The sequence below is a fragment of the Centroberyx gerrardi genome, chromosome 18 (assembly GCF_048128805.1).
Source record: "Centroberyx gerrardi isolate f3 chromosome 18, fCenGer3.hap1.cur.20231027, whole genome shotgun sequence".
Lineage (NCBI taxonomy): Eukaryota > Metazoa > Chordata > Actinopteri > Beryciformes > Berycidae > Centroberyx > Centroberyx gerrardi.
The window spans coordinates 22,550,191-22,574,821 of NC_136014.1; the positions used below are offsets into that span (position 1 = coordinate 22,550,191).

The 24,631-nt window shown below is 41.9% G+C and overlaps 3 protein-coding genes across 3 annotated transcripts in view; 1 reads left to right on the forward strand and 2 right to left on the reverse strand.

The window, feature by feature from the left end:
* Window positions 1-2,910: 2,910 nt before the first annotated feature.
* On the reverse strand, window positions 2,911-13,800 carry frk (fyn-related Src family tyrosine kinase). The gene is made up of 8 exons (XM_071899222.2): window positions 13,138-13,800; window positions 10,700-10,821; window positions 9,225-9,388; window positions 8,813-8,981; window positions 8,195-8,353; window positions 6,300-6,481; window positions 5,172-5,337; window positions 2,911-4,472 (listed from the first exon to the last, which is right to left on the reverse strand). The coding sequence occupies exons 1-8, from the start codon at window positions 13,515-13,517 to the stop codon at window positions 4,264-4,266; spliced, it is 1,551 nt and encodes a 516-aa protein (XP_071755323.1). The 5' UTR covers window positions 13,518-13,800; the 3' UTR covers window positions 2,911-4,263.
* A 1,021-nt stretch (window positions 13,801-14,821) lies between these two features.
* The window catches only part of nt5dc1 (5'-nucleotidase domain containing 1), a 47,793-nt gene continuing 37,983 nt past the window's right edge, over window positions 14,822-24,631 (forward strand). Inside the window, exons 1-6 of the mRNA XM_071899223.2 lie at window positions 14,822-15,157; window positions 15,973-16,064; window positions 16,569-16,640; window positions 16,786-16,895; window positions 17,073-17,152; window positions 17,250-17,331. Coding sequence (XP_071755324.1) covers window positions 15,065-15,157; window positions 15,973-16,064; window positions 16,569-16,640; window positions 16,786-16,895; window positions 17,073-17,152; window positions 17,250-17,331 — 529 coding nt within the window. The 5' untranslated portion in view covers window positions 14,822-15,064. The remainder of the gene's footprint in view (window positions 15,158-15,972; window positions 16,065-16,568; window positions 16,641-16,785; window positions 16,896-17,072; window positions 17,153-17,249; window positions 17,332-24,631) is intronic.
* col10a1b (collagen, type X, alpha 1b) lies at window positions 17,582-24,546 on the reverse strand. The gene is made up of 3 exons (XM_071899221.2): window positions 24,395-24,546; window positions 23,567-23,699; window positions 17,582-19,943 (listed from the first exon to the last, which is right to left on the reverse strand). Exons 2-3 carry the CDS (start codon window positions 23,682-23,684, stop codon window positions 18,088-18,090), a joined length of 1,974 nt encoding a protein of 657 aa, XP_071755322.1. The 5' UTR covers window positions 23,685-23,699; window positions 24,395-24,546; the 3' UTR covers window positions 17,582-18,087.

The window sequence follows — 24,631 nt, forward strand, 5'->3', positions numbered from 1 at the left end:
TGGTTCAGGACTCAGACAGTTTAGCTGAACTGTTCAGCAGCGATTGTGATCTTTACATGCCAATCATATTCTGTTTGAGAGTTAAGCAGTATAGGTCTAATTGGGCTGGTAGATCATTTGAATTCAAACAGTGACATCAGGGCGAGTGACACTGCTAAATATCAACCAACTAACCTGCAACTGCTTGATTTAGTCAATGGATGTTCCCATCAGACCAAAATGTACCAGTCATTATCTAAGAGAATACACGATAACAAGGGAGGCATTGGGAATTAGCTCTTCACTTTATGTAAATTTCATAGCAATTTTCATTTATACTGTGTTTGTACTATTCTTCTTTTCAAAAGCCAACCGACAAACAATTGATTTGCCATGTCGATAACCCCGAAACGCCATGAAAGAGGATCTCAACTTCAATACAGTTTTATTGTCTCTCAAATGGCTTTTATGATATAGAGGCGTCATAACGCTGACGCAGGACGTGTAAGTCATGCAGTTTGAATTAAACTGTGTATTGAACAGTGCTCCAAATGTGCTCCGCGTTCTCTCTATACCGGGATTTTGTCACAGTCAATCATAGATGCCTGCAGACAGGAGAGAGAGGAGGAGAAGCACATCCTCAGTCTCGGCGTGTCTCTATGAATGAGGGAATTAACTCTGCACACATAAATATGTTGGCTGGAAAAGGAATTACCCATCCCATTCTAGGCAGCCCATCTTTTTTTTTTTTTTTTCCAAATCCCCTTTCTCTATGCAAACAAGAGCAATTCATTTGAATAATTCTCACTAAACCTGTCTCATCCACTTGTTTTCCCTTTGAGAAGCAATCACCCGTTGTCTGCTTGTAATTTATGACCACAGGCAAATCTGCTGTGGTTTTACAGGGATGCATTAGAAAACACTCTTGTTATTGTGAAGCATTATGGTAAATGGGGAAAAATACACTTTTTAATGGAAAAAGACAGGTGCTTTCCAAGGTGGATCCTCAGCCTTATGCTTTTCTGAGACACTAAAAAAGAAGATTGATTATTTTGCAGTGCTACTTATGCGTGATGATTCATTATCCAAATTATGCAAATAGTTTATCAGTGTGAAATGTTTTTAAAAAGCTTCTGAATATTCCAGTGGAGTTTCTCCTCTGAATTAAGATACATCAAGAAATGTTCTCATGCTTGTAGTGCTGAAGCCCTCTAAATAACTCTTGATCATTAAGTTAGCGAGCCTACTGTATTGGATTTGGTTGGCCTTGCAAGGGCAGCATAGATGCATTAGTGGAGCATAATAAATATGGGTGAAAAACACCTCAAATTGCAGCACAGTTCTGTTTTACATCCCGGCGAGGAGTGATTTTAAAAGGCTTTTAGAACAATATCCTGCATTTTCACATTAGAAAACGTTGCTCTGTGCAGTATGCATCATTGGCCCCCTCTCCTCAACCAGAAAACTTCCAGAAATACAAATTGGATGAGTCTGGACATGACATGCTTGAGTGCTATTGGACAAACACTTGAGCCCACAGGATGCTTGCGGAGGAACAAGAAAACAGACTTTCTCTTCCACACAGGCCCTTTTTTCTGGAAGACAGGAAGATGTAACACCCCATATGGACGGTTCTTAATGCAACTCAAGTCGTTAGCCAACTAAACTGTGAAGCATCCCCTCGAATATGCATCTAGCAGGGAACGGATCTCAAGGATAAAGGAGAAGAATGGCAAAAAAGTTTCAGACTGCTTCCCCTTCTACTCTTAATAAAATAAAAAAAACACTCTGATTCTACAAAATGCTACTTATTCCTATTGAATGTTTAGCTGATGAAGACTGTGATATACGGTTGGTTTGACTACTGCTGACAAAATGCACTTATTGTAAATCGCTTTGGACAAAAGCATCTGCAAAATGGCAATGTAATGTAATGTAATGTATGTAAAGGCTCACATACAGTATTGAGACTGGATTCACATATTTTATCTGCATCTGAAGAACACAGTATATGCCCTGCATGCTCCCAAAACAGACCTATAATCTCCTCCAATTTAATGAAAACTCAAGACACAGGGACAGAAGCGTCGACTGTAAGACAGCAGGTGATTCTCTGTTTACAGACTGAGCTCTAACTGAAAGATATTGGCCGAGATATTCATGAGAAATATCCGTGAGGTCACTTGGGTCATTGTGGCAATAACAGTTTCCTGCCACCCGCTCTCATTTCATTCTGCTCACACCCATCCGTGACAGAGATGATTAAAGGAATACATATGAGCGGGGATTTGAGCGTGGACACTAGAAGCAGCCGTTCAACAATTACAATTACGCTGGCACAAAAGGTTGAGGGTAAAACTGTCATAGATGGCTGGCTTGAGTTTAGGTAAGATTAACTGAATTTTCTGCCTTCCAACTGATTTCAGGAGGAGGGAGGAGGACACGGGCGCATGAGTTTAAGCAGGAGAGTGTCAGCACCACTGTGTGGCCGCTTTGGGAAGTTACATTTAGGGTCGCCTTGCTAAAATTAAAAATAGAGTCCAATGACTAATACAGCCAGGGCAATGTTTTAATGTCAGAATATACACTACCAGTCAAAAGTTTGGACACACCACATTTTTCTTTATTTTTACTATTTTCCACATTTTAGAATAATAGTAGAGACATCAAAACTATCAAATATTTTAGATTCTTTAAAGTAGCCGCCCTTTGCCTTGATGGAAAGGCAGAAAGACTTCGGAAATAAATTCATACATAGGCATCAACTTCACTATTTATATTTGTCTAAGAAACAAATTTCAAGCATGTAAGCATAAGCCTTTAGATCAAAATGGCTTTAAGAGAATGAAAAACAGAGTTCAGTCAGGTGTGTCCAACCTTTTGACTGGTAGTGTCAATTCAGCTCAAAATCAATAATTACAACAAAACCCATACGAAATAGAATACCTTTAATCATCTATGTGCATAAAGGATAATATTCAATTCATGTTAAAATATGATTATATGGACACTTCCAGATTCTAAATAATGGAGGTTACAATGTACACTTCATAAGATTTTGTTCATGACACTAAAAACATTACACAAAATGATCAGAACTGATAAGCCACCAGGTTCAACCGACTCGGGTTACTGTTGCTGCATTCATCTAGCATCTCAGATTAGGTGTGATGTCTTCTTTTAACGTCATAATTACTGATGATGGCCAACAGGATCTCAGACCAGCACTGCTGCTTTAAGAGGCCCAGTAAAAAACGGAGGGATCTGGGTCAAAACATCATTCAGTCATCGAGCCGTTACAGGTGCCACAGGAGTAGGGCGATCAAACAAAACGCGCTCAATCCATCACTCAATCCACATAAAGGCCACTGCGGTTTGTTAAAGCTTCCTTTTCGGATGGATGATTCCACTTCCTATTGCGCAATGTCTGCACCCCACTGTGACAGCAGGTAGAGGTGAATGCACAGTAGATTCAGGTGTAGCGTTACAGTGCAAAAACATCTATGCTCCAATTTTGTTGGAAAGTGTAATCAGGAATGTGCTGAGGTGGTAGCGCCCACCGCTCACTCTCCCCTCTCTCTCTCTCTCTCTCTCTCTCTCTCACACACACACCCACACACACACGGTCAGAGTTTCTCAGACAGCGGATAAGCCAAACAGATTGAGCTTGTAAGTGAACATGACTCATGCTCATCCTCCGCAGGTAACTCCTGATAAAAGCTCGGCGTCTAACCAGTGGAAAGAATGTCTGCTATGCGGAGTGCGTGCGGAACCGGTTCATCTGGACGGACAGATAGCAGCTTTCCGGCTCATCTGAGAGCAAGCTGTCCTCCGCGGGGCCTCCTGCCTAGTCAAGTGCGCTTAACGAGTTCGGCTGGAGACGGAGTCGCCGCTGTCCGCGTCGCCCGCTTGAAAGTGCATTCGCTTGGCAAACAAAGCAACAACAGGGAGTGTCACAACCGACTGTTTGTTGCTGTAGTAAAACCTTCCCCGCTGCATGCTTGCCTCTCTAAAACAACAAAGCAACAGTTACACACACAGTGATAATATTCTCCTATCACAAAGTAGATGAAATTCTAACAAATAGATCCTTCACTTGACCACAATTGAATGATGATCAGCAATTTCAAATTAAGTTAAAATCAGCTACTTTATGCTGCGTAAACTCATATTCATTCAACTTGTATTCATCTTTCACATCAACTGATTTTGTTTCGGTGCTGTAATTGTAGCATAGAGAGTTTTTTTTTTTTCTAAATGTCATGCCATGGTCAGTGTGCTGCGTTAATAACGGTTGGCGTCGTCGTAGGAGGTCACGTCCAGGTCAAAGAAGTCCTCTAGCTTCCACTGCAGGGTCTCGAACGTGGGCCTCTCCTGCTCGTTCTCCTTCCAGCAGTCCGTCATGATCTCATACATGACTTTGGGGCAGTGGGGGGGGCAGGACATCCTGTAGCCCGCGGGAACTCTCTGGACCACCTGCAGGTTAGTCATGGCTGGGAGAACCAAAGCAACATGATGTGATACGGATCCGACAAGAAACACTTTTTTTTTTTGCATTTAAACATTTGCCTAGTAGGCTCTGAAACCTCAATTTGACAGGAAGTATTTTAGTCTTAAACATTAACTAGAATATGATGTGATTATGTTATGTACACAATCCCTGCATCCACTTCCTGCTATGCAAACTCAAGCAGTTCAATATGCAAACCGCTTCTATTTGGTAGCCAAATCACAGTTTTTGATTGTAGTTTGAATCTCCTTTCTACTGAAAACCTTCCTCACTTGTATGGTAACAGAACAGAGCTTTCTCTCCTCTTTTGTTAAATCATGAAAACATCATTCCACTTTCATTACACCTCAATAATAATAATAATAAACTTTATTTGTATAGCACCTTTCTTAACAGTGTTACAAAGTGCTTCACAAAGCAAGTACAAAATACAGCAGTAAAACAGAATAAAATAACACACAAAAGGATCAGAGAACACGATACAAGTAAAATATAAGGAAAAAGATATAAAAGAGGACATAAAATCAACAGTAAAACCAAATCACGACTTCAGGCTTTGTTTTATGAAAGAAGGTTTTAAGAATAAATTTAAAAGACGCCACAGAATTTGCTTGCCTCAAGGTTGCGAGGCTCATTTTCAAATGATTTAGCACAAAGTTGATGAAATGTAAAAAGGTCTCACCTGGGTACGGCATCTGGCCAAAGGTCATGATCTCATACAGCAAAATGCCGTAGGACCAAACGTCAGATTTGATGGTGAACTTGTTGTCGTTGATGGCCTCGGGAGCCGTCCATTTCACAGGGAATTTGGTTCCCTCTTTGGCCTCGTACACATTCTCACTCTCCATCTAAAAACAAGCCAGGCAGAGAATATGGATTTCTACTTGGACGAGATCCCAGTAACGCTCTGCTCCAACACTCAGTTAAGTGCCAATCAGCTTTAGTGTAAAGATCTGCACTCTCCCAACATGGCTATAAGCAGGAGAACATTGCGTGTGTGTGTGTGTGTGTGTGTGGTGGGGGGAGGGTAGGGGAGTTACAGCATCACTATAGTCAACACAAAGCATGTAATATGTCCTTTTTCATCAACTTACTGCAATGAGAAGATTGGTAGGAGTTTCAGTTTCAGTGTTTCAGTATTTATTCAGTTTGTATGGTGCATGCTAATGTCTGAGCACACTGTGTATATTTAGTGGATGATACAAGCTAGCTTTGCATCATCTCAAAAAGCACCTTGGGGTACTAAACACTTGTGTGTGTTGAGTGTCAACTTACCATCATGTTGTTGCATGATGGTAAGTTGATTAAAAAGCTCATTTGCCAAAAAGTGTGTATTCCTTTAATGATTAATTTTAGTGAACTGTGACGGAAACATCCTCTCCATCCCTCTTGGTACACTACCAGTCAAAAGTTTGGACACACCTGACTGAATGTACTGTGTTTTTCATTCTCTTAAATCCATTCTGATCTAAAGGCTTCTGCTTAAATGCTTGAAATGTGTTTCTCAGACAAATATAAATAGTGAAGTTGATGTCTATGTATGAATTTCTTTAAAAAGCCTTTGCCTTTCCATCAAGGCAAAGGGCGGCTACTTTAAAGAATCTAAAATATAAGATAGTTTTGACTTGTTCAACACTTTTTTGGTCACTGCATAATTCCATTTGTGTTCTTTCATAGTTTTGAAGTCTTTACTATTATTCTAAAATGTGAAAAATAGTAAAAATAAAAAATAATGCATGTGTCCAAACTTTTGACTGGTAGTGCATATTTGAACAAACTGTGCACTGGCCATTAAGAGTGAGAAACCCACCATGAAGACCCTGGCAAGGCCGAAGTCCGCCACCTTGCAGATGTTGTTCTCCCCCACCAGCACGTTCCTGGCTGCCAGGTCTCTGTGGATGTAGTTCTGTAGCTCCAGGAAAGCCATGCCTGACGCCACCTGGGCCGCAATCTCAATCTGGTCGCTGATACGCAGCTTGGCGCCCTTGTCCTCTGTAATAAAGCGGAGAACAGCACAATAAGTCAAGGTCCGAGATATGGTAAATTGCAGGGTAAGAAATTTTCATTTCAGAGGGCGTTTTTTGCCCCTTTGATCTGATTTTTAGGGTAATTTTGGTGCTTTTCGGGGGCAATTTTATTGATCTATGAAATAATAAATTTGCATTGCGTATAGGCAAGTAATTTGTGCCACTAAGATTTGTTTTAACTTCTTTTCCACTGCTGGAAACTGACGACAGGCCTTACAGAGGAGGATAGTGCAGTTTTTCCCTCTTTGACCCCAACCAGTCCATCTCCCACCTATTGATTGTTGAGTTTTTTACAATATTGCATGTTGGGGACAGTAGTCACATTCATGCATGAAAATTTGACAATGAATAAGGATGGAAATGCAAAAAAGGTGCAAAAAGGAATTTTTGGGGGCATTTTTTTGCCCCCTCATTTTTAATTTCACAGGCATTTTATGAACTTTCAAAGGAATTTTTGCCCCGGGCTCCCTGTCAATTTCTGACCCTGGTATATGCTGCGTTTTCCTTCTGTGCAGTAACAATGAATAAGAGTGAGCGAGAGAGAAAAAGAGGGAGAAATAGCCGGGCAACTGTGTGACTTTGAGCCTAGACTTTTGTCCTAGCCATGAGATGTTGTGCTACAGTAGGAGGGCATGTGGTGAATTATGGGAGATACTGTCTCAGGGCCGCAGACATCAATTCCACATGACCGCTCCTCAGAGTGACCATCAGTCTGACTGGGAATGACACTGCATCTTTCCCACTAAAGCACAGCATCTCTCTCTAGGAGGTGAACTCAAGAGACGTCACAGCAAATAAACAAGGTCAGATATTGAGAAAATTGAATGTCTGGAGTCAAAACATTATCGCCAGTGTTTCTACTATGGAGAATGTCAGTCCGGGGCATTGAGGCATTCCTGTGCTCTTTATGGTTTTACAAACATTGAAAACCCATATTACCGCACATTACTGGTTTTCTTCTGTCAACCATTATAGATATAATGACCGTGGCTGGTTCTTATACTGGGATTTGTGGCAAGTGATGTATGTAATGATGTTTATGGGGCCTGAACATGAATACATACACTCCATGCCGCAACTGCAAACACATTTTCCCAGAAGTTTCCAAACCACACTCATGCGGCAACACACACACACACGCCAACACAGGATGACTCAGATGGCTAATCTGTTGTGAATGAAAGCAATTGCGATTGTTCTCTTCCTCAATGTGGTTTCAACCTTTCATGCCATGCTAGCTGGAGGCTAAGAGATAAAAGCAACTTAATGAGAGCAAATCTCCTCCTCTCTTTACGTCAGAGGAGAATGAGCAAATTCTCGACCCTGGCAGATCAGTAAGATCTCTATCTGTCTCAGACTTTCATCTCCTATCCTTCTTTAAACATTTATTAAAGCAGAATTATTAAACTAAACGTCTGAAAGAAAACAAGACCGTAGAGCCCCACTTTGTTTTTAACTATCCTTTGCATAATTTATCCCTTATAAACAGTCCGTGATCCCGTCTAACCATTACGGCACCAAAGTGTAAAAAGTTAAAGATAAACTTGAGCGCTTTATCTCGACCCACGCCGCAGTTGGTGAGAGTGTTTTCAAAGAACAATGGCAGCGGACTCTGATCCCGTCATAAAGCAGCAGGAACTAACAGGCACTTTTGCAGATCAAAGCGGGTTGCTCTTACTCTGGAGATACTCCAGCAGGCTGCCGTTGTTCATCAGCTCTGTGATGATGTAGATGGGCTCCTCCAAGGTGCAGACGGCGTACAGCTGGATCAGCTTCGGGTGCCGCAGCTTCTTCATCATCTGGGCCTCCCTCAGGAAGTCCTGAGGATCCATGGTACCTGGGAGAGAGGCAGTAAGAGTTAGAATCAGGAGTGAAGCTTCAAGTGATGCGAGATTCTTGTTTTTTTTATTTTTTATTTTGGTGACATCTTTGGTGCTAAACGCTTGTTGTGGGGTTTCTGCACTGCACTTCCCAGATATCACCTGTCAAACAAACAATGGCCACAATACTGTGACGTCTTTTATCTTGGATTTTCTGTTGATGAAGTTTGAGTTTCTGTAGGTGGCGCTCTTTTCTATGGTTGGGGTTTGAAAGCATTTTATCAAACCTGAATCCAGTATCAAATCCTTTCAAATCCCTTATCCAACATTTCTACATCATTTGTTGGGGTAAAAAACGACAAAGAAATGTTCAAAAACACAACGCTTGTTAGCTTTTACATGATGCTGCGTTGATAAAGTGCTCATTCATCGCACTTGTGTTGACAGGACCGTGCCACAAAAATATTGCATCTCACCAGGTTTGAGGGTCTTCACTGCCACTGAGGTGGTTTCGTTCCACAGGCCCTCGTACACTTCTCCAAACTGACCGGCCCCCAGCTTCTTCAGCAGCCGGACGGAGTCCCGGTCGATCTCCCAGTGGTCGGCCGTGTTGTAGGACAGACCGTGAGTCTGAGGGGCCTCTATCTGAAGAGCCAGGAACATCACCCATTAGTGAACAAAGCAAAACAAGCTCACTATATGCAATACCAAAACTACTGAAGTGACAGAATAACATTTTATAAATATCAAAACTATATTCATTTTGGTTATAACGATTTATCTTCTGCCATGAAGTTATTTTGCTATAGACGATGGAAAAAGGCAACAATGAAACAAAAAAGAATAATCACAGGATCAAATAAATTAAGCATAAACATTATATTTTACCTTTTTGCATGGTTCACCCAGACGCACACACAGGCCGTCCTCCTGTCTGGAATAATGCTCCACTAGCTCCCCCAGTGTTTCAAAGGTTTTGGTCCTCGACACAAAATAGTGGCCATTGTCCAGTTTTTTCAGTTTGTAATGCTTCACCTTCCCCCTGTCGAGCACTGAAAGATAAGGAAACATCCAGAGTTACACTTGAGACTGAGGAGTCCTAGAATGACAACGTAGATTGAGGTGAATCTTTTCCTCACAGTAATGTAATCAATCACAGCCTACATGGAATGGTCTTGCATGTCCATCAACATGAAACAGACACACACAGTCTCGAAATCCTAAATCTGCAAGAACTACAGTACTGAGAACCTTAGGAGTTCTTCATAATTAATATGCACTGGTCTATAAATACATACATCATGTAAATCAGTGAATCAGGTATGCATGTATGGCTGATACATACATACACACTTGATTCACTTGAACACATGCTCAGTGATTTAACCTGAGGTCAGTGGGTGTGAAACAGGGCTGGGCGATAATTCAATATTCGAAATAGATCGTCTTTCAGTGGAATAATATTGTGATGATATGGTGATTTTGGGATATTAGTGATGCACAATTCTGCTGTCTAAACTGATGATAACAAGCAAATTTTATTTAAAAACTCACTAAATGAGGTATGGTAAGAATATTATTTGAAAATGTCAGTTTTGTTTGACATCACACTTAACATTACCATTCGGTTCAATGGGATGAACATTAATTTGGTTATTTGGTTATTTAAGATGTGATTTTCCATACATGAGCCATATGATATGTATATATCAATATCAAAAAAATTCTTATGATTGTTGTGATATTGATTTCAACCAGCCCTAGTGTGAAATGATCTAGATGCAGTCCAAAAGTCATTGCTGATCCTCAACCGGTTTTAATAAATGAAGATGAAAAAAATGCTGATGGAAAGAGCGAGGGCAAAATGACAGGATAGATTAAAGTGATAAAGAGATAAAAGTTACGATGTTGTTTTTTTATGGGAGCAGAGGTCATTATTTGTTTAACTTGATGGCCTTGAACCATCAATCACTTCAGTCGACTGAGTGGAAAGAGTGATTCGCTCTGAGCGAAGCAGGGATTGTGCTGGAATGAGGAAATGTGTGTTTTGTGTGTCCAATTCCGGCTCCATATCAGGAACTTGGCACAGGAATACATGGATGACAGAATGCTTATTAACAGGAGTATATTTATGGAAACAATATTTATCAAGCGGCATAATGCTGTAGTAGTGCTGCAATTTGCTGGCAGTCTGATATGGTTCTTGAATTATCGCCTTATCGAGTGGTGGGCATTAACGGTGCAAGTCGTTCCCTGATTGTAGTTGTATGTCGTTAGTATTCTGCTATATGAAAGGTATAAAGTCGACTTGACTGAGTGTATTGGTTTCAGAGGAGAACATTTTAAAGATCCAGTTAGTTTACCTGAGAGGGAGAGCTCTCCTTTCTGACTTTCACTGTTCCTGATGAGGAAGGCGCCATGCTTGTTCCCTCCAGCCAACAAGAACTTCTCTGCATCAAGTCTCTTGGTGTCGGCAAAGTACCATCTGGAAATCACAATGGAAGCAAAGAAGCGTAGCTGGTCAGCCATATGGTCATCTTAGACTATTACAGGTGCCTGATGGAGAGGTTCAGGTTCAGGATTTGCAAACAGTTTCTGAATAATTAGCCTCCTGTTAGCAGTTTGCTGTTGTCGTGCGAAAACAATGAAACTCCAATTTTGGTGATATTTTCACTTCAATTGAAGGATTGTTTGCTCTTCTATGGGATGAGAAAATTCTACGATCCCTTGGGCTAATGAAATCCTCTCAGACCCAGTTGGATAAACTCAAAAATGCATGGTGGTCAATCTGAAAAAAGGCTGTTTCGTGAATCATTATAGGATATGAAACCGAACTCGCAACAGTTAGAGTAAAGCTTACAGGACATAAATGAGATGGGTTGCATGTGATGTTGACAGTTTCTTTTCCCTCTGACTTACCCTATAATTTCTAACAAATGTTAATAAGAGGCTGGTGCCAATTCTCTAAAAAGAATACCAGTATTTAAACGTCTTGATTGTCCTCAGATATGGTGTGATTGGTTATCAATAGGGTAGGATTCTACATGTCCTTAATCTTTCCTTTAAAGATGTATTCATACAGTTAGGCCAGTTTTAAAAAAAATACAAAAAGCATCTTAACAGAGTAACAACTATCCTCAATATTATGAAATCCTGTGTTGAGAAATCATAGAGTCAGATGCCGCTGAACACCAAAGACTATACTGTCTATAGATTGATCAATAACTTTGTGTTCAAGTATCCAGTGAGCCATGATGGAGCAAAAATGTACCGTTGTTTTTCATTTTGAGGCTTTTAAAATGGTGAAAGGTGTAAGCAGACATTTAATCTTTTCCTGGCTGTCACACTGGTGTTTTCCCATCTCACTGAATCACTGAATGAAGAAAGGTGTCTGACAATTTCATGAGGAATGCGATCATACACTATTTTATCAGTCACATCCTTCTTAATCCAGTCCCAAATCATGTCCATCAAGTTTTTGCATGAGTGAAACTGTGGAGCGAGTGACGCTTACACGCTTACACCTGTAGGGACACCGAGACTGTCTGCAACCATGTGAGGAGAGCAGGAAAAACCAGATTACAGCTGAGCGGAAACGGGTTTCATTGGGATGCCAGCAGGCTGTAAATGCATCACAAACATGGGTTGGACTTGTCTCTGACATGACTTTTCTTTGAAACTGTGATTGAGAAAACGAGTACAGCGAGGTTTTTAAAAATAGAAAGCAACATTATGGCAATAGAAAAAATGTTCATGTCTGTCTTAATTAGCGAGTGAATAGTTTTCCATCATAGTTTCTAAAAATGTCAGTGCCCCTCACAAATTATTAGTCTGGTTGTTGGAAACCCAATAATGTTAAACAATGTCAAGCACTGTGTAGAGGTTCAATCGACTTGCAAAACCAGTTTGTTTTCATATCTAACACGGACATGTAGGTCATAGTCGTAGTCACAGTATTTTGACACTACATGCAGGTGTGCATGAAATGCCAGATACGGCATATTAGCGCATTGTTGATGTTTTTGAGGCTTTTTCTGTTCCCATCGTGGGAATTATTAACCCATCCCTCTACTTCCTGGTCACAGACAATTATTAACTAGTTCAACCCAAGACTTTACCCTGAACTCATTATTCAGCACCAACAGTGAGACAGAAAAACTCAGTTTTAAGTATCATGTAATCCTGTGAATGGAAAGCATGACACACTGGTAGTTCACTGCTGAGTCTTTGTCAGACTTCAGACTTGACTACAACCTGTAGTAAAGAGGCATTTCAAAAGTATTTCTAGTCTTAGATTTAAATACCACTTTAAAAAAAAATCACAAAAAAGCACTAAATTGGGGAAATACGTTTTTAACACAAATGGTCCAAAAAATGATTTATGGCCATTGAATAGTATCATCAGTAGCCTATACCATCAGTATAGGAGCCTATTATTATAGTAAAGGCCTATTAGCAAGCAAGAATATGGCCTAAAGAGCCTATAGTAGGCTACACCCACACAGGGGAGTTATATGGGTCTACACTTGGCTAATAATTATCATTACTCCAGCTTCATGAACACTGATCCATTAGCCTAGATTTATGAAAAAGAACTACAATGATCCTATAATAAATTTTGGAGGAACAGGCTACTATACAAATATAACAGGACAACTCTAAGTCCCTATAGGAATATTATAGGAATGCCATAAGAGATGAAAATAACACAAGCACCTGTAACCTCACTACTACACATCCCTATAGGAATATATTACAGGGATTTTTCATTAGGCTAAGGAGCATCAGCAGGTATACTTACGGCTCTGCAGCAATACTCTCCACAGGTGCCACATAATTGGCAGGGATGTAGCCCTGCTTGGAGGCTGAAACCCCAGTGAGTGCCTTTGCATACCACCATTCCCCAGCACTTTTATCCAAAGCCTCCAGAGTATCCCCGGCGTTGAAGCTCAGGTCCTCCTCGGTGCGAGCGGCGTAGTCATACAGGGCGATGTAAACATAATTGGGTCTCCCCGCCGGGATCACAGGTAGGGATCTCTTTCTGGGCTCAACCGCACCAGGATTTACAATCACCCGAATATCTTTCTCCACATGCCTGGTCCCACCGTCAGACTGGTCCGGTTTTTTAAAACATGCCAAAACACTCTGGCAACACAAACGGCACTTTTTTCGAATATCCATGGTAGGATTTTCAATCACATGAAATCATTTTGTGAAAAAAAAATCTGTTCGTAAATCCCTTGCTCTCGCTCATGATCCACAGTCCACGGAGTGAACTTTTATTTTAGTTATCCCGATCGGTCCCGACTGCCAAGTCAGCCGCAGTGGTCTTTGACCCGAGTAGAAATAAAAGCAAAGAAGCACACCCAGCTAATAAAAAAAGCCTCAGTAAATTTATTGCCCCACCAACTCACAGTTTCCTGGACGAGGGTGGGAGTTTAGAGTAGAGCGCCCCGGTGTTGTGCCAATCACCTGCACCTGCTGAAGAATGAGGAGAGGCGCACGCTCACCACCTAGGGAGACGGCAGGTGACGTGAACGTGCCCTCTGGCGGCCATATTGGAAGTCCGCAGCTAAGGCCTAGGAACAGCTGATTGTATTCATAAACTTAGCGTGGCTGGGGAGCCAAAAATCAACAGTTTGTTAAGACTAATACTCCTCAAGCTACAACTCAGTGCTTTGCAGTGGGCAACGGCTAAAACTGTAACCTACATTTGGAATCATTCACTTTTAGCTAGCTAGAGCATTAGCCTACGTTACTGTCGATCTACCCACGACTTGCATCTTTTTTTTTTTTTTAAATATATATTTCCTAGCTCGGTTGTTACATATCTAACCATTATTTGTGCATGAACTCCGGTGGACTGTAGTTGGTGCCAGCAGTGTCTTTGGGTTGCTAGTTGAATTCTGGTGCAACTGCAAAACTTCCACAGGCAATCTACAGTATGACACAGAGCCTGGAAAGAACAAGGTAGCCTATAATTTAAGTGATAAGGTTTATTGCTTTCATAAAAGGCAGCACACCATTGTATTAATATAACCTACTTAAGTTTTACTGTCGGCAACTGTGGCTGCTAAGCAACACTTAAGTATGAGAGGTGAATTTCGGTCAGTAGCATACATTAATATTTAAATTCGTATTTGTCAACAGCTTTGAACGTGACTCAGCCAATCAGAGCTGAGGAACAGAGCTGTCAGTTTTCTAAAAGGGCATCACATGGGGTGACATTTTATGTTTTGCTTGCTGATAATACTGAAGTGAAGGCGACGATATCAACCTTTAAAGTTTAAAAATTCTTCCCAACATTAGGCTACTAACAGTAATTGTGTGAGAATGAGCTGTTCACCAGTTTCTCTCTGCGCATATGCAGTGTCCGTTACGGTTTCGTTCCATACCCGGAAGCACTGACTGCACGCTCTTGCTTGCAGTCGCCTCTCTGACGCCTTCTCCTGGCATAGCTTAGTTTAACTTCTGCCTCCATATGGGCAACTTATTGACATATTCCATTCAGTGAACTCGGGCGATAGATTGGGGCTTGGGAAACCTTTTTGTGGAGAACATTTTCGTAACGGCGACCTACGGGGCTGAACGGAAAGGCAAACAGTTTGGAGGCTGCAGATCCCCGTCGTCATTGACATTGACAGATCAGTTGTGTTGTGCAGGCGTGCGCAAGTTGGTGTCTATACAGTCGGCTCCATACAAATTTTTATCTAGTTTCCCCAGCTACAATGAGTGAATACTTCAGACTTTCGGATTGCGATGTTATTGGCTTCGATTTGGACCACACACTCTGCCGATACCATTTGAAGGAGACCTCCAGGGTGAGTTTGTAGCTCGTCCAGCTAGCTAGAGCTGTTATCACTGGTAATAGATGATTATACTGTCGCCGTAACGATTCGATCGGAAATACATTTGTATGAAATGTAGCACGGAACAGCCGAACAGTTCAGTAGCCATTTATCAATTCTCTCCGTAGTCGTGAGGATTGGTACTGTCGTTAGCGGTTGAATGTGGAGATGCATGTGTGCAAGGTGATGCGATGCTCCTGATGCTGCAGTCGCTCTGCGTGACTCACAGGTTTAACGTCGGCGATGATGCCCATACATCTTTGATTCGCCTCTAAGGCCTGTTGGTAATGGATAGCTTCTCGTGCTATAATGCTTTTGATATGATTAAGACCTACACGCACCACAGACCCACCTTGATACAAATTACCTGTTTTATGTGACACTCAGTGGCAAAAGAGACTGCTGGATCGAGCTAATCCTTATGTCATACAGTATATGGCATAATGTAGGCCTGTTATCAGGCCTAGTTAATTTATGTGATGATATGGCAAGTTCCCATACATCCCTACTGTCCTTACTGTTGTCAGTGCAGTAGCCCAGGTGTAGGCAAGCATTTACCATGGAGTGCCAGGATTATGCAGATTTTCATTCCAACCAAACACTAAACCATCATATTTCAGTGATTTGCATACCAGCCACAGAAGAGTGTTTGGTTGGAATGAAAACCTTGCATACTCCTGTCCCTACATGGCACATGGTTGCCTACCCCTGCAGTAGCCAGTTGCAGTGTTACTGTTGTGTTCATCCGGACTCCAGTGACTGACCATTTTTCTTCTTTGTTTTTGCAGTTGATCTATGAGAGCTTCGCCAGGTATCTGGTGGAGCATAAAGGCTATGACAAAGATCTCCTGAACTTAACCCCCGCTACCTGGGATTTCTGGTGAGTCATCAGCAGCAGCTCCCGCTCCCCCAGCTGGAGGAAAAACTAGTGATGTAGTCAAGGGGTAAACACAGGTATACTGAATTCCCATTTCTATTTTTAGGGGTATTCAGAGTTTACTCATTTAAATTATAGCTAAAATATATACAGTACTGGCATGTCACACCAGAACTGCCATTGAAACCATTCTTGAAATCGATCTTGAACCTGGCAGTCAGTAAATAATTAAATACGGTGAGCAAAAACTTTACAACTCATTACCTAGTGAAACATTTAGCTACAACTCTCTTTGAGGTGGAATGCAATACTGGCACACTGCTTGATCTGGTCTTTTATTAACATTTTATGTGAGCTACAATTTAGCTGCAGTGGTTCAGCAAGCAAATGTTGATGTCCAGTGGAATGATTGGTATTGATTTTGCTATGCTGAGAATGGGACAGCAGTCATGATGTGGGTGCCGTAGGGTCGTACTGGCTTTATAACACATGTACTTTTGCATCCAGTTTTAAAGGGCTAGTAGTGGATCTTGAGGATGGAAACCTGGTGAAGTTGGCTGAAGATGGAACTGTCTTAAGGTAGGCTCAGCAGATGATTGCTGCTTTACACATATTTGATTTGCTTCCCAAAATATCTATTTAGAGCTTTTTTCATAGTTGTCATTTTTTCACAGATAGACTTTTAAAGTGGGATAATAGAACAGTTTTATTTTTGCTTGATTAGAACAACGCATGGAACCAATGACCTCAGCACAGAAGAGATCATCAAACATTATGGTCCAAAAAGGGAGTGGAAGCACTTCAATAGCCTCAATACCTCCTTCACAAGATCTGGTATCCTGTTCTTGTCCAGCTTTATTACTTGACAGCTGTATGCTGTTGGATGTTATATAGGCACATTGCCAGGGATTTCATCATGATAGAAAAAAAAAAATTTATGATGTTCTTTTCAGTGTCACTGTTATTGGATTTTTTTATTTACTACTTGTGTACTTGTTTTGGTCTTTACAGCAAAATACTATTTCTATGACAACTATTTTGATCTACCTGGGGCTCTTCTCTGTGGAAGAGTTGTGGACATGTTGCACAAGGTAAAATCTAATAATAAATGGTTTCATCAATAACCAGTTTAAATTGTCATGTGAAAAAAAACAACATTTTGAAATGTGTCCTTATGCTTTTGTGCAGCGTGGAAATGAGGTGAATTCGGACTTTTGGAAAGACATGGTTGCTGCTATCGACCACAATTACAACACATCTGCATTCAAAGGTATGCATTTATTCCAAACTAGCACATTTTTGTGATAGTTGGGTGAGTTTTTGATTGGTCTACTGTGATTTTTTTTTTCAGTCACACAAAGGGAAATACACACACTCACACAAAAACAAGAATGTTTTTCATTTTTTGAACTAGAACTTTATTCTTTGTTTTGGTCAATAAGTGGTACATTGCTTAACACATCCAATGGGACATTGTTGTTTTGACAAAATGCATTTAGAATTTCTCATCCTGTGCTGTCTTGCTAATCACAGCGCTTCTGAGAATATGCTGATCTTTAATAACATATTTCAATACAACAAGTTTGATTTCTTTTGCATGTATATTACAGGAAAAACTTTTTCAACGACAGACATTAATAAACACAAACACAAATAAAAGATTTGCTGTAAATGTTACAGGCAGTTGTAGAGCACCACATAAGATATCTTCCAATATTGTTTCATGTTTCTTAAAATAGCACTGGCACACATGCTGTACTGGGAAAAGGGAACAATTTGAACCATACATTTCTAAATTTCATTCATCCCCTATATTAATGCCTCTCTCAGTGGACTTCTTTGGCAAATTTTTGTTCTTGCTGTTAATGTAAAAATATGACTGAGGCAGATAGGCTTGTAAAAATTGCAACAAAATTTTCTTTATTCTACAATGACGACAATCTCAATGGCATTTTGTAAACTGGACTATTTCTCTGAGTAGTTCATATGTTTTGTAAGGTTTTGAGGTTTAACTGGATTTGTGAAATCACGTGGAGGCAATCAAGAACCCAGAGAAAGAGCAGTGAACATTGTCTGCTGCAAATATACCATTACTCTCCTCATCAGGGACCTGGACGTAGACTCTGTCATGGGCATGCAGCATAAGGACAGCACTGCCAGACATCTGATCTAGGAAGCCCTTGTTGTACTCATCATAGGAGAACACGACAGGCTCCTCATTTCTGTAGAGGGCCACCAATGCATTGGCACCATTGACATGCATATGGTAGACAAAATAGTAGAGGCCTGGGATCTGGCAGGTAAACACGCCACTGTGGGGGTCATAATGGTTCTCCCCATTGTACAGAACCTGGCTGAACTGAATAGGGGTTCCAGCTGGGGGGTAGGCAGTGGTCAGCACAGCACTGAAGGCAGACATAGGGGCCTTCATCATCTCATGAGGCATCACAACCTCATGGGACTTGACGGGCATGCTCTTCTCATGGTGGTAGATCATCTCTCCTGGGGGACCAGGTGGACCAGGAGGACCAGAAGGGCCTGGGAGACCATCCTGACCTCTGGCACCTGGAATTCCAGGTGGACCTTGGGGACCAGAAATTCCTTTAGCTGTCATTCCAGCTGGGCCAGGTGGGCCTGGGTGACCTGTGTGGCCCTTGAGTCCTGCGGGACCGACTGGACCGGGAGGCCCGACTTGTCCCCTGGCCCCTGGAATTCCATTCTCACCACTTTTTCCTGGTGCTCCATGGGGTCCTGTGTGTCCCTTTGGTCCTGGAAGGCCCATAGCACCTGGGATACCTGGGGCACCAGAGTGGCCCTGTGCACCCTTTGTACCTTGAGGACCAGTATGACCTGTAGCTCCTGAAGGACCTGCTGTCCCAGGGATACCTGGTTTTCCTGAGAAACCCTGAGCTCCCTGGTCACCTTTGGTTCCCTTAGGCCCTGGTGCACCTACCATACCAGTGTCGCCTTTAGGTCCCTGTTGGCCTGTCTCACCCTGGAATCCTCTTGCACCTTGTGGACCAGCTGGGCCAATAGGACCAGGACCACCAGGCTGACCAGTAAAACCACTGGGGCCTGGCTCTCCCTTCTGACCAGTGGTTCCTGATGTACCTGGGGATCCTCTGTCACCTGGCATTCCAGAGACACCTGGTTTACCAACACCTGGCATGCCAGGGGAACCAGGCTGACCAGCTGGACCCTGAGGACCTTTAGCACCCATAGGTCCAGGCATACCTGGGGTACCATTCTGACCTGGTTTTCCTTGTGCTCCTTGGCCGGGAGCCCCAGGGTGGCCCTTTGGCCCTGGCATACCCGATGATCCAGAAGCACCATCTCTACCTGGGTTGCCAGACTTACCAGGCTCTCCAGGGTAGCCAGGGGCACCAGGCTTACCAACTCCAGGTGTGCCAGGCACACCGGATGGACCCATTGGGCCAACTGGGCCTGATGGTCCTTGAGCCCCAGGAACACCATGTCCTCTCTCTCCCTTGGGTCCAGGAAGACCAGGGATACCAGGATGTCCCTTCAGACCAATCTCTCCTCTTGGTCCCGCTGCTCCAGGGATGCCGTGTGGTCCAGGCTTGCCAACAGAAGAAATTCCAGCAGGTCCATGGCTTCCAGGAGAACCAGGTGCACCTCTGGGACCCATTGCTCCAGTTGCGCCAGTTGCACCTCTGTCACCAGGAATACCATTGCTACCTGGTTTTCCAGGGCCACCTGGGGTACCAGGTTTACCAGCTTGAGAGTAGCCAGGGGGTCCAGCAGGTCCAGGTGGGCCTTTTGGTCCAGGATGTCCTACGCCACTCTTCCCGGGAGGTCCAGGTGGGCCCATTGCTCCTGGCTCACCTGGGGCACCTGGAGTACCTGGCTCACCTGCAACGGCTAGGGAATACATAAATATGGTTACATATGATGCAAGTAACAACCACAGAATCAGAATTCATCATGTCACAGGTTTACATTGTCGGATGGATATTTGATGTTTATGGCTGGTTTACTTATGTTATTAGTGAACTGTCATTCTATTGTACCAAAGCAGGTTTAATTATTGCACAGTATTCTAAATGATGCTAGAGATGGATTGTAAAAAAGCACATGGATCTAACAGATGTGCCCCATTTTGTATGAGTATTGATAAACTATTCTGTCATGCATCACTTGTTACATTATCGATCAGGTCTTCTTTTTAATCTCATTGAGCGTTGAGGGAACATACATGCATTAATATGAACATTTCTGCTCTATGCAATTACCAGTCTAGCAGCTGGTGCATTGAAAATAATCCTTAGTTCTCCCTAAAGAAAAAAAAAATGACGCAACAGTGTGTTGTCAAAAAAAAGCTTGGTTTCGCAACATTTTTCTCCACATCCTTTTACTCCTTGTGTCTTTTCACCATATGACTCTAAGATGGTTTGTTGGTCCCTGAAATATCCTCAGGGTTGGTATTCTACTCCAGAAGACCACAACCTGATTTAAAACACAGAGGATACTACTCCCTGTGATTATAGGGAGGGTTGTGGGGACAGCACTCCTTTTTCCCAGGGTAGTCTTGACAGCACCAGTGGTCTGAGGGGATGTTCTCACTGAGTTTGTTCCTCTATGTGGGGACCCAGCAAACCAGCTCCTGTGCATTTCAGTTTAATTTGCCCACACTATACTGTACCCTTTAATTTCCTGGACTGCCCATGGCGGAAAATGTATGGTTTGTGGTCTGCAAGCTGTTGACATCACCTTGAACCATTTTTTAGCACTTAATGTACAGTTTGTGAGCAAGTGATCGGTAGGTCAATTGAGAGTATGTATGTCTGCCAAACTGACTTATGATGTCAGGTTTGTTATTTAGGTGTAGGTCATTTATTAACAGCCCTAAGTTTATCCCAAAAGTCAACTTATGGGTAACCCTGTCTCATAAAATCAACACGTGGGATTGGAGACGTTTTTCATTCTTGAACTGACTGTCAGGAATTTGATATAGTGACTGAAGAAATATGAACGCAAAAAAGAAGTTTTTAATTTAAAAGTCGCTATGGGAAGCTTGCAAAATATATCTACATGTCCTACCAAGGATATGTAAGTATACCCATAATTGATATTGTAGTAATTGTAATAATTAGGAAATGATTTTAAACTGGGACTATAGGGCTTTAAAATTCATGAGGCTTAAAACATATTAGTAGCTTTTGCCAATTTGGCTCCATCAGATTCTTTGCCCCCAATGCCCTGCTACACACTTACATATATTTATACTCAGGAACTGTCTTATATTGAGAGTATAGTGATGTTATCAACCGTTTCATTTCATTCTCAAATTTCCTTACTCATCCAGCGGTTTGAATTGGTGACTTTTCATTTCTAACTTGCTTCTCTAACCTCAAGGCTGCTGCTGTTCCCAAAGTTATCACTAACGTGCCAAAACTGAATCACAATGTAAATGTAATTTGTGAACCATGCAGGAAGAGAATTTGTGATGCAATTACTATAAAGTGGCATCACTGTCATCACACATCAAAATTCTCGAAGCATCATCACCAAAGGCAACGAGAAGCATGAGCTGTGAAAGAAACCAAATGCAATAGCGTTTGCTTCTCTTTTGAAATGGTGCTTTGAGAATAAAATGGATTGACAGGGCTGTCATTTGCAAGCCACATAAGACCGTGCCTGAAACCCCATGGGACATATTTGTGCCAGAATGGGACTTTTTGGCTGCCAGAAACACCACAGACTGGAGGTGATGATACTGACCATGGTCAGTATGGCAGCCAAACCAGTAGTTGAACCATGACCGAGCTGTTTACTCTGCACAGTACTATTATGTTTAGGTACAGTGTAGTATCAATATCCATTCTCAATTCAGCTGCCTTCTATAACTCTCCCATCACCCACTTTTCTCTGAATCTTTGCATGGCATTTTCTTTTATATTTAAAAAATAGATCAATAATTTCATTCAGTAGGAAGCTACAGTAACTGTGTTGTGCTTTGTTTGTCAAGTGATGGGAATTTACTATCAATTAAAGTGTGAGAGAATTCCTCCACTGTCTGTTGTTTTTGCTTTCAAAGTGTGTGGTGTAATTTTAACACCACAAAGTGGTTTGTTAGGGTGTGCCTGTTGCAACGTGGTAACAACATCTGTTTTGGAGATTTTTCAAATCTAAGCTTTCATTGTTGCCTGCGGAAAATGTTCTATTTTTATGTTGAAGCACATATTAAAACCACATCAAAACCTCTCAAAAACAAAACTACTGAAATTAATTTTCAACCATTGGATCCAAAAGCAAAATCATTGTTTTGTTGGGAAATGCATTTCAAATTTGGTAAGAGTCACTGAGGTATTTGTAGTGTTACATGTCAGCTAAGCTATTATACCATGACCACTGCTTTGGGGCTATTTTATGAGGCATGCAAAAGTGACAGTTGCCCTTTTTAACCTTATTTATCCAGGCAAGGTTTACTGAGCACAAATGTTCCTTTTCAGCTATGTCCATTCACATTTATACAAAATATACAAATTCACATGTGGTAGCTGCCCAATACAACCACAATCTTCTACTCTTAGCCAATGAGCAATTCCACTGGACCTGTTGGAGGGTGAACCTTGATGGTAGTCGGTGAGGGAGGAGTGAGCATTACTGAGTCATTTTTGCTCTCTCATTTGCAGAACGTCTCTGAGACAGTGGCCTGCTCGGTTGTGTAAGAATGGCTCTTACTGAAAGGTCAGAGGAGATGATGATGATCACGACTGTAATCCAGTGTTAATTAAGGAGTTTGCCTTGTTTGTTCGATTCTATAAATGATGCAGAAGGCTGCCATATTCAGCTTCCACAAGGGTCGTAATTTTCAGATCAGTTGAAGTCATAGCCTTAATTAGATTTGACAGTGAAATTATTCAACAGTGTATTGGTGCAGTGAGTCACAGTCACTTGTTCACTCATTTAGGGGAGACCAATTGATGTGACATCATTTAGCCATAGATGGGTATCTGTGTATAGTGGAGATATAAGCAAAGGTAGGCTATTGTTTGATATTGTTGCATTTTTCATTTGTGGTATGCCTTATGTCATCTTTGATTATTGCTGCCCTGCTTTTCAGCATCACCTGTTACAACTCAAGGTCTTAAAGCATATACATAGATTAAAAAACCCACAGGCAGTGTAACTTGAAGTGTCATCTACTACTATTTTGCCCACTTTAGTAAGTCTAAATTTGTTTTAATACTGTGCATCAAAATGAAGGATTATTTAATTGATATAGTCTGAAAACAGTTTTACTGTGCAGGCTGCTGCAATTTGAAATAAAACGGGTTTGACTGGATTTTCTAAACTGCAGATAAATATTTTTGCACTAAAGCATATCTATGCTCATTTCACCCAGTGTAATTGAAACCAGTCTGTCTTTGTCTAAGTATTTGTATTCATTTTCGCATCTCTCTCATCACTACAGAAAATGCAGGTTTTGTGCAAGTTGCAAGTTGGATAAACGTCCATGTGAGAAACAAGATGTAACTTACCATGACTCTTGACGGGGTAGGCGTGCTTGGTTACTTTTGGCACATGGTAGTATCTCTCAGGAGTTGCTTCAGCCAAAGCTAGAAGGACGAGGAGAACGCTTGTTACCCTCAGGTCCATCTTGTGAAGCGAAACCTGTAAAGACAGAATCCATTTACAACAAGAACTCCCTTCTTTATAACACCACCTCTCTTTTTCTCTGATGTGAATCAGTAACCAAAGGACCATGCAAGATAATTTCACTGTGGCAAGGCACCTTTGAAGTGTCTTGGCTGCACTTCAGTGCCACTCTACAAGGCCTAGTGCCTCGGCTAATCTAACAGTCAGACTGAGGAGATGGTTACAAAATAAGTATCAGAATGCCAATTCTCAAAAAGGACCAATACTCATTGGTCAGTTCACCCATCCAACCCAGTGACTGAAATGTAGCCAAACTAAGGCCCATGACTAAGGCTGGGTTTACACAGAAAGAGAAAATCTGATACATATTTTTTAACTCTGTGATCCAGAGCTGATGCTTTTTGTTGTAGCTCTCATCCAGCAAAAGGACACAATCTGCGTCACAGAGGAATAAAAATCTCTTTCAATCATAAATCTGTAAAAATAAATAGAAATTCTCTCCTCATGTAAACTCAGCCTTAGTCATGGCTCACAGCACTCCTCTACAACCAGTTGTGAGGCTTGCTCTACCCATCTAATGTCAGCCACCATAAGCGCTCAGCCATTCACTCCCCTCAGTGGGAGAAGAAGGGTTAGGGAAGCCCGGCTGCAGGCGGCGGGACCCATGCACTAACCTGAAAGCAGAAAAGCCAGAGGAAGGCACACCTTACCAGAAGGTTTATGCTCCAAAGAACAGTAAGGTCAGGTGGCTGCTGTCCCGATGCGGTGCTGTTATATCCTTAGGTGTGGAGTCTTGTCTGTCTGTCTTGAGTGGCAGCTGCTACTTCCCAGGGCATTGGGCTCAAGGTATTTATACCAAGTGGGTCTCCAGCATCATGTAGGGTCTACCTAGTATGGAAGGCCCTCCCTGCTCTGATGTCATCTTTAATGAGGGGTGCCATGTCCTC

Bases quoted from the DNA above. Each gene is read 5' to 3' on its own strand.
- frk (XM_071899222.2), bottom strand. From the start codon at position 13,517: ATGGATATTCGAAAAAAGTGCCGTTTGTGTTGCCAGAGTGTTTTGGCA. The intron at 9,389-10,699 runs GTAAACTAACTG...CTTATCTTTCAG, and splicing joins AGGAGAGCTCTCCCTCTCAG to TGCTCGACAGGGGGAAGGTG. The intron at 8,354-8,812 runs GTGAGATGCAAT...CCTCTCTCCCAG, and splicing joins AGTGAAGACCCTCAAACCTG to GTACCATGGATCCTCAGGAC.
- col10a1b (XM_071899221.2), bottom strand. From the start codon at position 23,684: ATGGACCTGAGGGTAACAAGCGTTCTCCTCGTCCTTCTAGCTTTGGCT. The intron at 19,944-23,566 runs GTAAGTTACATC...TGTATTCCCTAG, and splicing joins CTACCCCGTCAAGAGTCATG to CCGTTGCAGGTGAGCCAGGT.